General features: G+C 47.4%; 1 protein-coding gene across 1 annotated transcript in view; it reads right to left on the reverse strand.

Moving 5' to 3' along the window:
* Positions 1–14,585, reverse strand: part of LSM11 (LSM11, U7 small nuclear RNA associated) — a 98,311-nt gene that overhangs the window by 21,943 nt on the left and 61,783 nt on the right. Inside the window, exon 3 of the mRNA XM_069653923.1 lies at positions 1,250–1,333. Coding sequence (XP_069510024.1) covers positions 1,250–1,333 — 84 coding nt within the window. The remainder of the gene's footprint in view (positions 1–1,249; positions 1,334–14,585) is intronic.

Genomic DNA, 14,585 nt, shown 5'->3' on the forward strand with positions numbered 1-14,585 from the left:
ACTACTCGCTTGCAAGCTGTATGCAGCGGCCTGAACCACATGGTTGGGTGCTCAATTGTCATTGGCTCAGGTGGGACTCTGGGGGGCGGGGGGCAGACAAAGCTTTGGGCAGAGAATGGCCCCAGCTGGTGGTTGCTATATGGGCAGGGTGGGTGGAGCCCTGTTTAGGCTCCGTGATCTATGAAGCAGCTGTTTGCTAGGGGTTGGTTGTGGAGTGGGGTGGGGTGGGTGAAGGGACCAGGGGATCTGTTGGAAGGTGCCGACTCATCTTGGCGCTGCTGTTCTCATGTCTGCTGGCTATGGAAATGGAAGTGCGACTCCGATTGGAGCCTTGCTTCCATTTCCATGGTGGCCATGTTAGTATTTCTTTGAAAGAAGGGAATCGTAAATTAGGGATGCTAATAGCCAGAACGACAAACTCCCCTGGGTGGCTGTTTTGGGTTTCAGCATTGAAACCGCTTTGTTTTGAAGAAAGATGGAAAATATTGTTCAACAGCCATACTGTTGCAAAGCATGGCACAATTACTTGTATCCGGACATGTAAAGACCTTGATATTCCAGTAATGGACCCCTGTTTCTCCCAACTTACACAGTTCACAATGCCACCCAACACTGACCAGCAGCCCACCCGACTATTCCTGTATGTAGACCAATACAAACCTCAATCCTTCCTCCTCACTTGTGCCACTGCTACTAAACACTGGTGATCATGGCAAACTCCTCCCATTCGGTCCCGACTTACGTTAACAGCAATACTGGTGTAGTGGTGTTACTCTTATGACCTATACCATCGCTACAAGCAAAGAGATAAATGCGCAAACACCAAGCGCTTCACAATTCTAAAATACAAGTACCTTCAATCAGGGTTAGTATTTCCATTTGTATATGGGTTTATATACGCTAAATCAAGCTAGAAAGAAACTGAGCGGTGTGTTGGGACTGGGGGGGGGTTGTAGAAAGGGGATGTTACAGGTTATAGTAGCTTGGATAAGTTACTACATGGTTGATATAAACTTAGGAGTAGCAGGTCCTAAATGACTCCTAGGAAGAGTGTCCTCACATACCAGCATATCCCTTATTACTGACCTGCAGCACCCATGGTCTGTCCTAGAAAGCCCATCTTGCCAGCATCTATCAGTGCAGTCCACCCCTGCTCTAATAATGCTGCATTACTGCTTTTTGTAACCACTCTCTCGGCAGCCACTTTTTGCGGACATAAAAATCACATGAATCCAGTATACGAACCTACCCTGGTGAGAGTTAGCTGAGGCTCATTGGAGAAAGCTTTTCCGAGCACAGGCTTCCTGTAGGTTTCATCCACATCGGTCAGGGCCTGTGGGAAAGCAAGGAGAGGCTAAAACATCATATCCTAAATAATGGTACTTTCCCATAAGCATGAAGTGCCCAGCACTGCCAAGAAGGGACGAAGTTTACTCCCACCCGACTTCACCCAATCAACTGAACTGTACAATATAACGTTTTTTTAGACAGTGAACTATAGGCAAGTGCACAAAAGGCTTTGTAAAGATATTCTTTGAATGCAGACTGCCTATGAGAAGTGGATATTGTACAATATGCTTTTGCTGAAAACAGGACCGTATGAACCTTTTCCCCCTTCCTTCCACTCCTCCCTCCCTCCCTCTTAAACAAGGTAAACGAACAGTGGTTTTGCCACGTTCTATATGTTACAATTTCATGTTCTGCCATAGGTTATGGGATTCCACCTGTTTTCTTAAGAGCTTAAAAAGTAGTTATCTGCCATAGGAATGCTCTAGGACATCATCCTGAAGCCCATAACAGGCCACAGACCAGGTCACCACCTAAGGTTGGTCATTTTTGTCCACTCTTGAAATCATGGCAGAGGTATTAACAATTCGCTTTTATGTTTACAGATTCATTTGCATCCCTGACCTGTGCCATTGAAGAGGTTCTGAAATCAAACTGCAAATCCATGGTTACATTCAATATTTTTCTTTTCAGCATCCATCATTAATAACATGTTGCGCATACGTTAGAAAGTAGTATTACTGTCCCAAAACATGGAGCAGGGCAGGGTTGGAAATTCCCAGGAGCTGGGAGCCATTTAGCTCCTGGTTTTAGACCAGAGGAACTTAGCTTGACACCAACAGCTACCAGGGGCTTCACTTGACTCCTGTGGCAATAAGTACCAAACACACACATCTATGGGTTTCTAACTGCATAGTTTTGGGGAATGTGTTTACAGGAGAATAAAGGACCCACCAAGTGAAATTTAAAGCATATTGTATAATATGCCAATTGTGAGCAAGTTAAAGTTTGCATCTTGCACTCGTGCTACATTTGTTTCATGCTATTGGTGGACTCCTGATTCCCCAACTCCTGCCTAACAGGTCATGCTCGATACCTAGGAGATGCTTTTTGCTCCTGGTCACCAAATCCCAATTTCAACCACTGTAATGATATGTAAAGAAATCTGAGACGGATGTAAATCCTTTCATCACCTCTGATAAGCACTCCAACCAATCCACTATCCTAATTATCCTTGACCCGTCTGCTGACTTTCACATCATTCTTTTCTCCTTAATACTCTTCTTGGTGTTTGCAATCGGCTCTTGCATGCTTTGAATCCTACCCTGCAAATTCTCTCGTCTCCTGGAGCAACACCTCTCAACTCACTCTAATGGTTGATATTCCACAAGGCTATGTTTTGGGTCCTCTGCTCTTTACACTCTACACCTCTGCTTTTGGGGCACTGATCACTCAACATTTCTCACTGCCATTTAATATTGGATGGCTTTGAACTCCTATGTTAAACTACCAAAACAGAGGTGCTCTTCTTCCCCTCTCAAATACGCTCATCTTTTCCTGCCTATCCATTTACCACCTAACACTCTCCCCTACTGTTCTACAACTATAAACCTATGTCATCTATGACCCTTCTCACACCTTCACTACTTTGATCTCCAAAACTACAACAGCGGCTCATTTCAACCTCCTAAATAGTAGGAAAAATAGGCACCTCTTTCCTTTCAGCTCCACCAAGCATCTCTTAACCACTCGTATTCTCTAAACCAGACTACTTACTGTGCCAGGATCCTCTTTGGTCCCCCCCCAAACGATGCTCTTTCCTCTCGCGACAAGATCATTAACTACCTGGACTCTCCCTTCACATCTACTTCCTTTTACCGTCGACCGACGATGCAAAACAGGGTCAGAGTGAAATTTATTCTCCTGGTTCACAAATCTCTCCACGGTAAGGCACCACTATATCTATCCTCCTCCATCCAACAAGACTTCACATAATCGCTAACCGGTCTCCTCAACTACCCTTGTGGCACATCTCCCTCCCTGTGCTTCTTCTCACTTCCACTCTCTTCCTGCTCTACTTACATGGATTTCCCTTTCCCCAGACATGCGCGGTATAAGTCAACATATCATCCGAGAAACAGTCGATACTGGATAAAAGCCTACCTGGGAGTTACCCTCTTAATCTTCCACTCATCTGCCTTTTATGTCAGGAGACATGGGGTCAGACAAAGGGTGGTGGGGGCACAATAAGTGGGGCTGTGCATGTATTAAAGTCCAGGAAAAGCCATGTAAGTCATAGCGGGTGCCACATTTGCCCCACTTGTAGGTGTGTTTTACTAAGGCTGGTCAGGAGACAACAGAAATCAACACCCCCCCAGACAACAAAAGGCAACTGCCACACAACACAAGACCCAGCCAGGAGTTTGGGAGGACTACAGTCCCCCAGCAGCCTCTACGAGGCAAGTGTGCAACCAGAGGACTCTCCGGGGCACGCCTGCACCAAGATACATGCACATGCACCGAAAGCGGTTCGTGCTCGAGATTGCAGACTGAGCGGATGCACTCCAGAATGGCTCCTGACCAGACCAGGGCTAAACTTATTGCGGGCCGCGCCCTGCCTGATCCTCCTTCAGGCCCTGCTATTCAAAAGCTAAGTAACACAGCTCCTCAAATCCCAATTTCGACCATTGCAGGGTGGGAGTAACAGTGCAAAACCATATTCAGAAGAACCACTTGTCCCAGCCAGGATGTGCACATGGGTCTTTTTTGTTTCCCCTTGAATATTTATTCCGTTTTGGAATGTCAAACACCACAAAGCAACGGGCATTTGCAGTCTCAGGTCTCCCTTAGCCCCCCCTCACTGATACCCTCCTACTCTCCCTTTTCGCCCATAGCACCGGATGAGGTCTCTAGACAAATCCTCTCTAGGAAAGTCTTCTCCAAACAGGTGCTCTCCTGCTCCTCTCAAACTATCAAGGACAACATTGCCTCCCTTACCCAAGCCTTGGCTGATTTCTGCAATCACTCCTTTGCCACTGGCTCCTTCCCGCTACCCCTCAAGCACTCCCTTGAGCACCCTCTACTCAAAAAGTCTTCTGCTGACCCCTCCTGCCCAGCTATCGGCCATCTATCGCCCCATCTCCATTACTCCCTTCCTGGGCAAACTCTTGGAGAAGACTCGCTTCTCCCAACTGATCCACCACACTAAATCTGTTGGTTGTCTCCACAACCACCAATATGGCTTCAGAGCAGCCAGAGGCACGGAAACTGCACGTCGATACACCTGTGAAGACTTGTTCTCAAATCTCGATCTCCACTCTCCTTTCGTTCTCATCTTTGATCTTTCCTCTGCCTTTGATACAGTCAATCATGCCAACCTTACAAAATGGCTCCGGTACTCTTGGCATCAAGGACCTGGTACTGGACTGGTTGACCTCCTTCCTCTCGGACCGTCCTTCCCAGGTTCAACTGGGCCCTTTTCTTTCCTCCATCATGCTCTCCAGCAGCAGCGTACCTCGGGGCTCTATCCTCTCACTGTGGCTCTTCAACATATACCATGCCCCTCTGGCCCACTTGATCTCCGCCTTCTCTTCCCACTTCCAGAGTTATGTAGATGTCACACAGCTCTCCTTGCTCCAATTCCTGACTGAGTGCTATTCAGGCACGGTGCGATGCTAACAATCTCTGCCTTAATGCCAGCAAGACCGAGATCCTTCTCATTGGGACCCTAGCTCCCTCCTACCCTCTGGCTGAACTCCAACAGTCCCCTCACCCTCTTGGGAGGCAAAGAACCTTGGGGTCATCTTCGACGACTCTCCTCTCCTCAGATCGCGGACCTTGCCAAGAAGGCCCACTTTCAGCTGCACCTCCTCAGAGGCATTCTCCCTTTCCTCACATTCCCCAAAAAACTCATGTCTCCAGCGCTCTGGGCCTTTCCAGGGTGGACTACTCGTTACTGTACTTGCACAATCCGAAGGACACAAGGCCTAGTAAGACCGTTCTTGTTATTTTTCGCCTGCTACTTGCAGTTGCTTTGTGGGTTCTGTCATACCTCGTTATGTTTTAACCTGTTGGGCAGATGTAGTCCAAGTACCGACCATCTGTGAGTCAACCAGGTAAGATTTATTCACATATGTAAAGTTTGGGGGTTCTAGTTACCCTTCTAGTATAAACATGGATACACACCATCCACCAGCCAGCCTCTAGCACAGCAGTTCAGGCCCCAACTGGCACTCTCAGAACTCTCACCAGCAAATGCACAACTTTCTCCTGAGCTGTCAAAACACTCCAAGCACCAACATTCTCTCAGCATACATAGATGGGCAGCAGGACCACACAACATTTAAACATCACAACACAGGCACCAAGGGACAGTGAAAATGGTAGGAGTTGCATTATTTAACGCCATTGCGCATATGACAATGCATTACTTACCGTAAAAGCATTTCTGATGGTTGCATCTGCTTAGATTCACATGCTGTGCATAGGTCCGACATCCAGTGGTCACTGCGGAGTATTGCATTTTGTTTTTCGTAGTCGAAAAGGGGACGTCGACAAGGCGTGTCTGTAACACTATCCCTATAGTGACGTGCGTTGTACCCACAATCCCTCACGCGTCGAGGTCCCTCTGTTTGTATTTTTTTGCCCTGAGGGAGCCTTCTAGACGTGAGTGAGTACAGAAAAGAGAGCTATAAAAGGAAGTCTATGTTCCTTCCATCCGAGCGGGGAGGAAGGGTGGGCGCATGTGAATCTAAGCAGATACAACCATCAGAAATGCTTTTACGGTAAGTAATGCATTGTCTTCTGTTGTTTGTTAATCTGCTTAGAATCACATGCTGTGCATAGACTAGCGAGCAGTACCCGGAGTTGGCGGTGGGTTATGAGAAGGAACAGTAGAGAAAAGATGTCTTAATACTGCCTGTCCCACCTGGGAGTCAGATCTTGAGTGTGCATCTAGACAGTAGTGTTTTGTAAAGGTGTGCACAGAACTCCAGGTAGCCGCTTTGCAGATGGACTCAAGGGGAACATTTGCAATGAATGCTATGGATGCCCCAGTAACTCGAGTGGAATGTGCTCTTGGCTTGAAGGGTAGTTCTCCCTTAGCAAGAGTGTAACAGAGAGTGATGCATTATACAATCCATCTAGATATAGTGGACTTAGAGACTGCATCTCCTTCTCTTCCTGCTGCCACCGAGACAAAGAACTGATTAGTCTTTCTCAGTGATCTGGTTCTTTCCATGTAGAACATGACAGCTCTGCGTACATCTAGTGTATGCAGACTTTTTTCTCCCAAGTTGGAAGGGTTTTGAAAGAACGTTGGTAGTTCTATAGATTGGTTTGCATGAAATTTAGAGATGAATTTAGGTGCAAACCTTGGGTGTGTGCGAAGAACCACCTTATCCTTGTGAACTGATACGAAGGGGTCTAATACAGAAAGAGCCTGTAGTTCACTTACTCTCCTAATGGAGGTGATAGCTATTAGGAAAGCAGTCTTAAGAGTGAGGTATTTAAGAGTTGCCTTGTGCATGGGTTCGAAAGGAGTGCCTGTCATGATCTCTGCTTCCAAACGGTCAGGGTTTTCCCAACTCCCTTGGAAGCAGATCCATAACCCAGGTTCCGAGTGCCAACCAGTCCCAATTGGGACCTTTTGGACCCAGTCCTGGCGCAAGTGGCACCAGGCTCATAAATATGCCCAGTCCCAGCGCTGGAAGCGCCGGGCTCATAATGCTTGGGTGGACTTACCTGCAGCAGACCATGCTGCTTACTTGCCTGCCAGTTGAGCCTCTGATCCTCTTCTGTTTGGAACTACTTTTCCTGTTGGGTGGGGCAGGAGCCACTCCCTAGATTCAGAACACTGGAACTCTTCTGGAAAGCAGGAACTCTTTTCTTACCTAGGCGTGGCTGTGGAAGGAGACACCTAAGCACTACAGGAGGCTATTTAAACCACACCCGATGGATGAATCTTGCTTTGCGTTATTCTGCATCCTCTGCAGCAGAACGCTCATCGTGTCTTCTGCATCTGATCCTGGGCCTAAGGAAAAAGGCTTACCATCCTGAATCCAGTCTTCAGCAACACCTATAAAGACAAGAACGAACAGGTTAGCATTACGGTCTTCAGTGACAGCTCTTCACTTACCTGGTCCATCGGCTGTCACCAACGCCTCGCGCTGCATTCCGGCATCTGAAAGACAAAGGCTTACCAACTCTTCGCACGCTCCGGAGGCCTTCGGCACTGCATCCCGCATCTGAAAGACAAAACAAGGTGCGTTTAAAGACATTGGGGAACTTTAATACTCACGTGCCATTACTCCTTTCCACATCTAACCCAGTGGGTATTCTGGCACCCTGCAGCCGCTCCGAACTTGTACCTGCAAAATAAAAAGACAGTTAGAGCGCATCGTGAAGCAGGCAACAAGCGCTTACTTACGTGCTTCCAGGCGCTTCTATTCATCACACGGGCTCCATCTTCAACTCACTTCAGCCCGTCATCCGCCATCGCCGGAACCCTGCAAAACAAGAAACATCATTACTAAAGACTTTAAAGACATTAGAATTACTCGAAACTTACCGTTCGTGCAGTAAACGACGGACAGCAGTCCTCTGAAGTCAAGAGGCCTGCTCCCCTTATCCAGTGAAGAAACTGGTTACAGCACCCTGCCCCGAGGCAGATGGAGAGCACGGCGTTCACTTACCTAAGGTGAGAGCGTTAACCTTTGGGGTTCTACAGGAGAAGAGAAAGGGAAGAAGAGAGAGACATTCAATAACCCAGTTCCTTAATCCCATATTTTCTATCTGCAGACATCTTACCCTTCGAGTCAGACATACAGTGCACAGAGGTCCAGCCCAAAGAGCCAGCTGTGTGTTACACATCACCTTTGAAGATACGGTATACGCCCAGTCAAGACCGGCGCCTCTACGGGAATCAGGTGAGCGTTACAGAACGCAAAGCCTACCACAAAACTCCCGTCCAGGCGCTATGGAAACCTCGGATACCGACCAGCTAGCCCAGTTACTTGGGGAACTAAGGGCAGAAGTGCATGCAGCCCGTCAGGAAACGAACGCTCTAAGAAGGGAACTGATTATTTCCAAGGAGCGAACAGATGATCTCGCTAGACAATTGCTACAGTCACAAGCCGGACAGACCCCGTTACCCGCATCTGGGGGAAATCTTCCTTCTACATCCTCTATGAATCCAGTGCAGATCAACCTACCTGGGAATGTACCTCTGGCTCCGCCCGAACGATTTTCTGGTGACCCAAAGAGGTTTGCAGTATTTATCAATCAGTGCCGGTTGCATTTCTTATGCCGGCCAGCAGCCTTTCCAACTGATCAAGCTAAAGTAGCTTTCGTACCTTAGTGGCAATGCGGCAGACTGGTCGATCCCTCTAGTAAATCAAGATGATCCGGTCCTCCATGATTTTCAAGCTTTTCAGCTCAGTATAGAAAAACTGTTCGCAAGACATTCACAGGGGCAGGTCTTGGACAATGAGCTTCTTTCGTTGCGACAAGGTAATCAAGACCTTTTGGCTTATATTGCGTCTTTCAACAGACTGATAGTGGAAACTCAATGGCCTGAGGACAAAAGGATTACGCTGTTTTATAGAGGTCTACGTGGAGAGCTCAAAAATGTGTTAGCCCAAGTAGTGAATCCCCCACAAGATTGTTCGGACTATATAGACTTAGTTGTTCAAATAGATCACAGACTGCAGAACAGGAAGGCCGATCGTTCCAAGTTTGATGCTCGAGTATTTTCCAAACCGCCAACTCCTTCCAAAGGAGTAGACTCCGGGGAACCCATGCAAATAGGGGGTCTGAAAGGTCCTCTAACACAAAAGGAGCGGGAAAGGAGAAAACAGTTGCAATTATGCCTCTATTGCGAAAACTCAGGGCACTTTCTTCGAGACTGTCCGGTGAAACCTGCCAAGAAGGCAGTAGGAGCTGCAGTTACCAAAGTTACAAACTCTGAGCAGGGAAACGATCTCGCCCGACAAGAATAGAGGTCCTCTTGCCGAGCGTGAAAACCAGTTCCGTGACCTCGCATTTCGTGATACCTATGGTCCTCATTAGCCCTGATAATCCGGATCGATTACATGCAATTGAAGCTTACGTCGACAGCGGTGCCATCGGCAATTATGTGGATCATGAAATGGTTTGGAGGATGAATCTAACTCTTTGTCCCAAGGCTGTAAAGGACGTCATTACTACGGTGGATGGTACGGAGATAGCCTCCGGGCCAGTAACGCATACCACTCAAGAGGTGACGCTAGTAAGTCAAGATGGACACCATGAGAAGATCGTGTTCGATGTGATCAAGGCCCCTCAGTTTCAGATTATTCTAGGAATACCTTGGTTAGAGAAACACAATCCTCTGATCGATTGGCGAGCAAGAACGGTCCAGTTTCCAGAATGTGTCTCTACTTGTCACCCTCCACCTAGTGTTGCACTGGCAGCAATTTCTTCAGAGACTCCCCAGTTACCTCCCGAATACCTAGAATACCAAGATGTTTTCCGGAAGGATCAGGCTAACTCTCTACCTCCTCATAGGTCTTATGACTGCCAGATAGACCTGATACCTGGATCTACTCCTCCTTGTAGTAGAATTTATGCCATCACCGAGCCTGAGAACCTTCACCTTCGACAATACCTGGATCAATACCTGGCAAATGGGTTTATTCGTCCTTCCAAGTCCCCTGCTTCTTCAGCTTTGTTCTTCGTTCCAAAAAAGGAAGGAGACCTTAGAACTTGTATAGATTATCGCTCCCTGAACCAGATCACCGTTAAGAATAGATATCCGTTACCTTTGATCCCTGAACTCCTGGACCAAGTCAAAAAAGCATGCATATATACAAAGCTGGATCTTAGAGGAGCCTACCACTTGGTACGAGTAAAAGAGGGCGATGAATGGAAGACGGCCTTCCGCACCAAGTATGGGCTATTTGAATATCAGGTCATGCCCTTCGGACTTTGCAATGCCCCGGCCGCCTTTCAATATTTTATGAACGATGTCCTCAGAGAGCTCATAGATGTGTGTGTTGTTGTTTACATTGACGACATCCTCGTTTATTCTTCATCGGAATCTGAACATCGGAAACACGTGAAAATGGTCCTCGAAAGATTGCGTCAACACAAACTTTTCGCTAAGTTGGAAAAATGTGTTTTCAACGTGACTGAAGTTGAATTCTTGGGATTCATATTATCACCTGGCGGAGTGCGTATGGATTCAAAGAAGGTCGATGCAGTTCTCAAATGGCCATCACCATCCTCCGTAAAAGGTGTGCAAAGCATGTTAGGCTTCGCTAACTTTTACCGCAGGTTTATCCCCGAATTCTCTCGAATAGTCCAGCCCATCACTGCCTTGTTAAAGAAAAACAAACGTTTTGAATGGTCTACCGAGGCGGAACAAGCTTTCCAGGATTTGAAGACTAAATTTATCTCTGCACCAATCTTAAAACACCCTCGCCCCGAACTCCCCTACATCGTGGAAACTGATGCTTCAAGCCTTGCCATGGGGGCAGTTCTATCACAAAAGGACCCGGTAACCAATCAGTTGCATCCCGTGGCATTTTGGTCCCGCAAATTCTCGCCTCCTGAAATCAATTACACGATTACTGACAAGGAACTTCTGGCTATCAAGTCTGCCTTTAAGGCTTGGCGGCATTATCTGCTGGGGGCCCGACACACCGTTACTGTGATTACGGATCACCGAAACCTGCAATATTTGAAAACCGCAAAAGCCCAATCCTCTAGACAACTCCGTTGGGCATTATTCTTTGCCGAGTTTGACTTCATAATTACCTATCGACCTGGTACAAAGAACGGTAAAGCTGATGCCCTTTCTCGGATGGGAGTGGAAGAACACTTGATCAACCCTAAACCTGTACCAATCATTCCCGAACAAAGAATTCTGGGTGTAATCGCCACAGAATCCATAGAGGAAGTTAAGGATAAAGCCAGGCAACTTGTAACTCCAGCAGACATACAGAATTGGCATCTGCAGGGAAAGGACTTTGCAGTAAAGGACAACTTATTGTATTTCCAAGAACGATTATACCTACCCAGCACAGATTTACAGAAAAAAGTAATCTCTTGTTATCACGATTCTTTAATGGAAGGACATCCCGGTATGGCCAAGACCTCAGAAAAGATCAAGCGCTACTTCTGGTGGCCGTCTTGGAAAAAAGATATCAGAGACTTTATAATGTCCTGTGGAGTATGCGCCCAAAACAAGAGTCAAAAGGAAAGACCAGCAGGCCTCTTACGCCCTATTGACATCCCACCTCGCCCTTGGCATACGCTTTCTATGGACTTCATCACCGATCTACCTCCATGCTCCGGATACAATACGATTCTAGTAATCGTGGACTTATTCTCCAAGATGGCGCATTTCATTCCGCTCAAAGGCTTGCCAACAGCAGCAACTCTGGCCCGAGAATTTCTCGAAAACATCGTCCGACTGCACGGTTTTCCTTCGGTTCTAATTTCGGATCGAGATAGTCAATTTATTTCTCATTTTTGGCGAAGTTGCTGTCGGTCGGCTCAAATTGATGTGAGACTATCGACCAGTCACCACCCTCAGACCGACGGACAAACCGAGAGGACCAATCAAACTCTGGAACAGTATTTACGCTGCATGCTGCAACAAACTGAAAAAACTTGGAAAGACATCCTTTGGATAGCCGAATATGCCTACAATAACTCTGTCCATTCGGGAACTGGGAAAACCCCGTTTTTTCTTTTATACGGCAGTCACCCTCGAACCTCGGAGTTGGATCCCCTCCAAGATCTTGAAACACCAGCAGTAGACTACCTGCATTCTACAATCACCCAAGCCTTTAAGGAAGCTGTTTCTCACCTTCAAAGGGCTAAAGAACAATACAAGAAAGGAGCAGATCAACATCGGAAGGAAGCCCCTCAATATCAAGTAGGGGATCAAGTCTGGTTATCCACCAAATATCTACCTCTAAAAGGGCCACGCACATTCAACCCAAGATACCTTGGTCCCTATTCCATCACTACCATAGTAAACCCAGTAGCGGTCAAGTTGGACTTGCCCCCGCACATGAAGATACATCCGGTCTTCCACGTCTCTCTATTAAAACCCATGCAACCTCAAACCCGACTAACTAAATCTCCAAAACCTATCCTAGTTGATGGAGAACTCGAGTTTGAAGTCAAAAGCATTCTGGACTCCAAGATCTCCAAATCTAAACTATTTTACCTAATTGACTGGAAAGGCTACGGCCCCCAAGAGAGATCCTGGGAACCTGCTGAATATGTCCACGCTCCTCGCCTAATCAAAAGATTTCACCGAACATTTCCTGACAAGCCAAAACCCCCGGAGAAGCCCGGTTTGGGAGGGGCCTTGAGGGGGGGTACTGTCATGATCTCTGCTTCCAAAAGGTCAGGGTTTTCCCAACTCCCTTGGAAGCAGATCCATAACCCAGGTTCCGAGTGCCAACCAGTCCCAATTGGGACCTTTTGGACCCAGTCCTGGCGCAAGTGGCACCAGGCTCATAAATATGCCCAGTCCCAGCGCTGGAAGCGCCGGGCTCATAATGCTTGGGTGGACTTACCTGCAGCAGACCATGCTGCTTACTTGCCTGCCAGTTGAGCCTCTGATCCTCTTCTGTTTGGAACTACTTTTCCTGTTGGGTGTGGCAGGAGCCACTCCCTAGATTCAGAACACTGGAACTCTTCTGGAAAGCAGGAACTCTTTTCTTACCTAGGCGTGGCTGTGGAAGGAGACACCTAAGCACTACAGGAGGCTATTTAAACCACACCCGATGGATGAATCTTGCTTTGCGTTATTCTGCATCCTCTGCAGCAGAACGCTCATCGTGTCTTCTGCATCTGATCCTGGGCCTAAGGAAAAAGGCTTACCATCCTGAATCCAGTCTTCAGCAACACCTATAAAGACAAGAAAGAACAGGTTAGCATTACGGTCTTCAGTGACAGCTCTTCACTTACCTGGTCCATCGGCTGTCACCAACGCCTCGCGCTGCATTCCGGCATCTGAAAGACAAAAGCTTACCAACTCTTCGCACGCTCCGGAGGCCTTCGGCACTGCATCCCGCATCTGAAAGACAAAACAAGGTGCGTTTAAAGACATTGGGGAACTTTAATACTCACGTGCCATTACTCCTTTCCACATCTAACCCAGTGGGTATTCCGGCACCCTGCAGCCGCTCCGAACTTGTACCTGCAAAATAAAAAGACAGTTAGAGCGCATCGTGAAGCAGGCAACAAGCGCTTACTTACGTGCTTCCAGGCGCTTCTATTCATCACACGGGCTCCATCTTCAACTCACTTCAGCCAGTCATCCGCCATCGCCGGAACCCTGCAAAACAAGAAACATCATTACTAAAGACTTTAAAGACATTAGAATTACTCGAAACTTACCGTTCGTGCAGTAAACGACGGACAGCAGTCCTCTGAAGTCAAGAGGCCTGCTCCCCTTATCCAGTGAAGAAACTGGTTACAGCACCCTGCCCCGAGGCAGATGGAGAGCACGGCGTTCACTTACCTAAGGTGAGAGCGTTAACCTTTGGGGTTCTACAGGAGAAGAGAAAGGGAAGAAGAGAGAGACATTCAATAACCCAGTTCCTTAATCCCATATTTTCTATCTGCAGACATCTTACCCTTCGAGTCAGACATACAGTGCACAGAGGTCCAGCCCAAAGAGCCAGCTGTGTGTTACACATCACCTTTGAAGATACGGTATACGCCCAGTCAAGACCGGCGCCTCTACGGGAATCAGGTGAGCGTTACAGTGTCCATGAGTCTAGAAAGTACCACGTTTAAGTCCCATCCGGGAGCTGGGCTAGCTATTGTGGGGTGTATTCTCTTTACCCCTTCCATGAAGGCCTTTATAACTGGTATCTTCCAACACGACACTACGTTGGGAAGTGGTGTATGCAGAAAGTGCCGCTAGGTGGACTTTAATGGAATTAAACACTAGACCTGAATCCAGTAAATGGGTCAAGTATAGAATAATGTTAGTGGCAGAGCAGTCAACCGGGTTGATGTTCTTACTTCTACACCAGATGACAAATCTTTTCCACTTGCTAGAATAGCAGTGGCGAGTATTAGGTTTTCTGGCTTCCCCGAGGATGTCCATACATCTGTGAGGGAGATGTAAATGTCCAAATTCTATGATCTCAGGAGCCAGGCTGCTAAGTTCATGATCTGAGGGCATGGATGCAGTGTCCTGCCCTTGTCTTGTGACAGCATGTTGTACGGGCAAGGAAGTTTCATTGGGGGAGATAGGGGCATCTCCATCAAGTGAGCGAACCATGGCT

Source organism: Ambystoma mexicanum, chromosome 3q (assembly GCF_040938575.1).
Source record: "Ambystoma mexicanum isolate Mex_15411 chromosome 3q, UKY_AmexF1_1, whole genome shotgun sequence".
Classification (NCBI taxonomy): Eukaryota; Metazoa; Chordata; class Amphibia; order Caudata; family Ambystomatidae; genus Ambystoma; species Ambystoma mexicanum.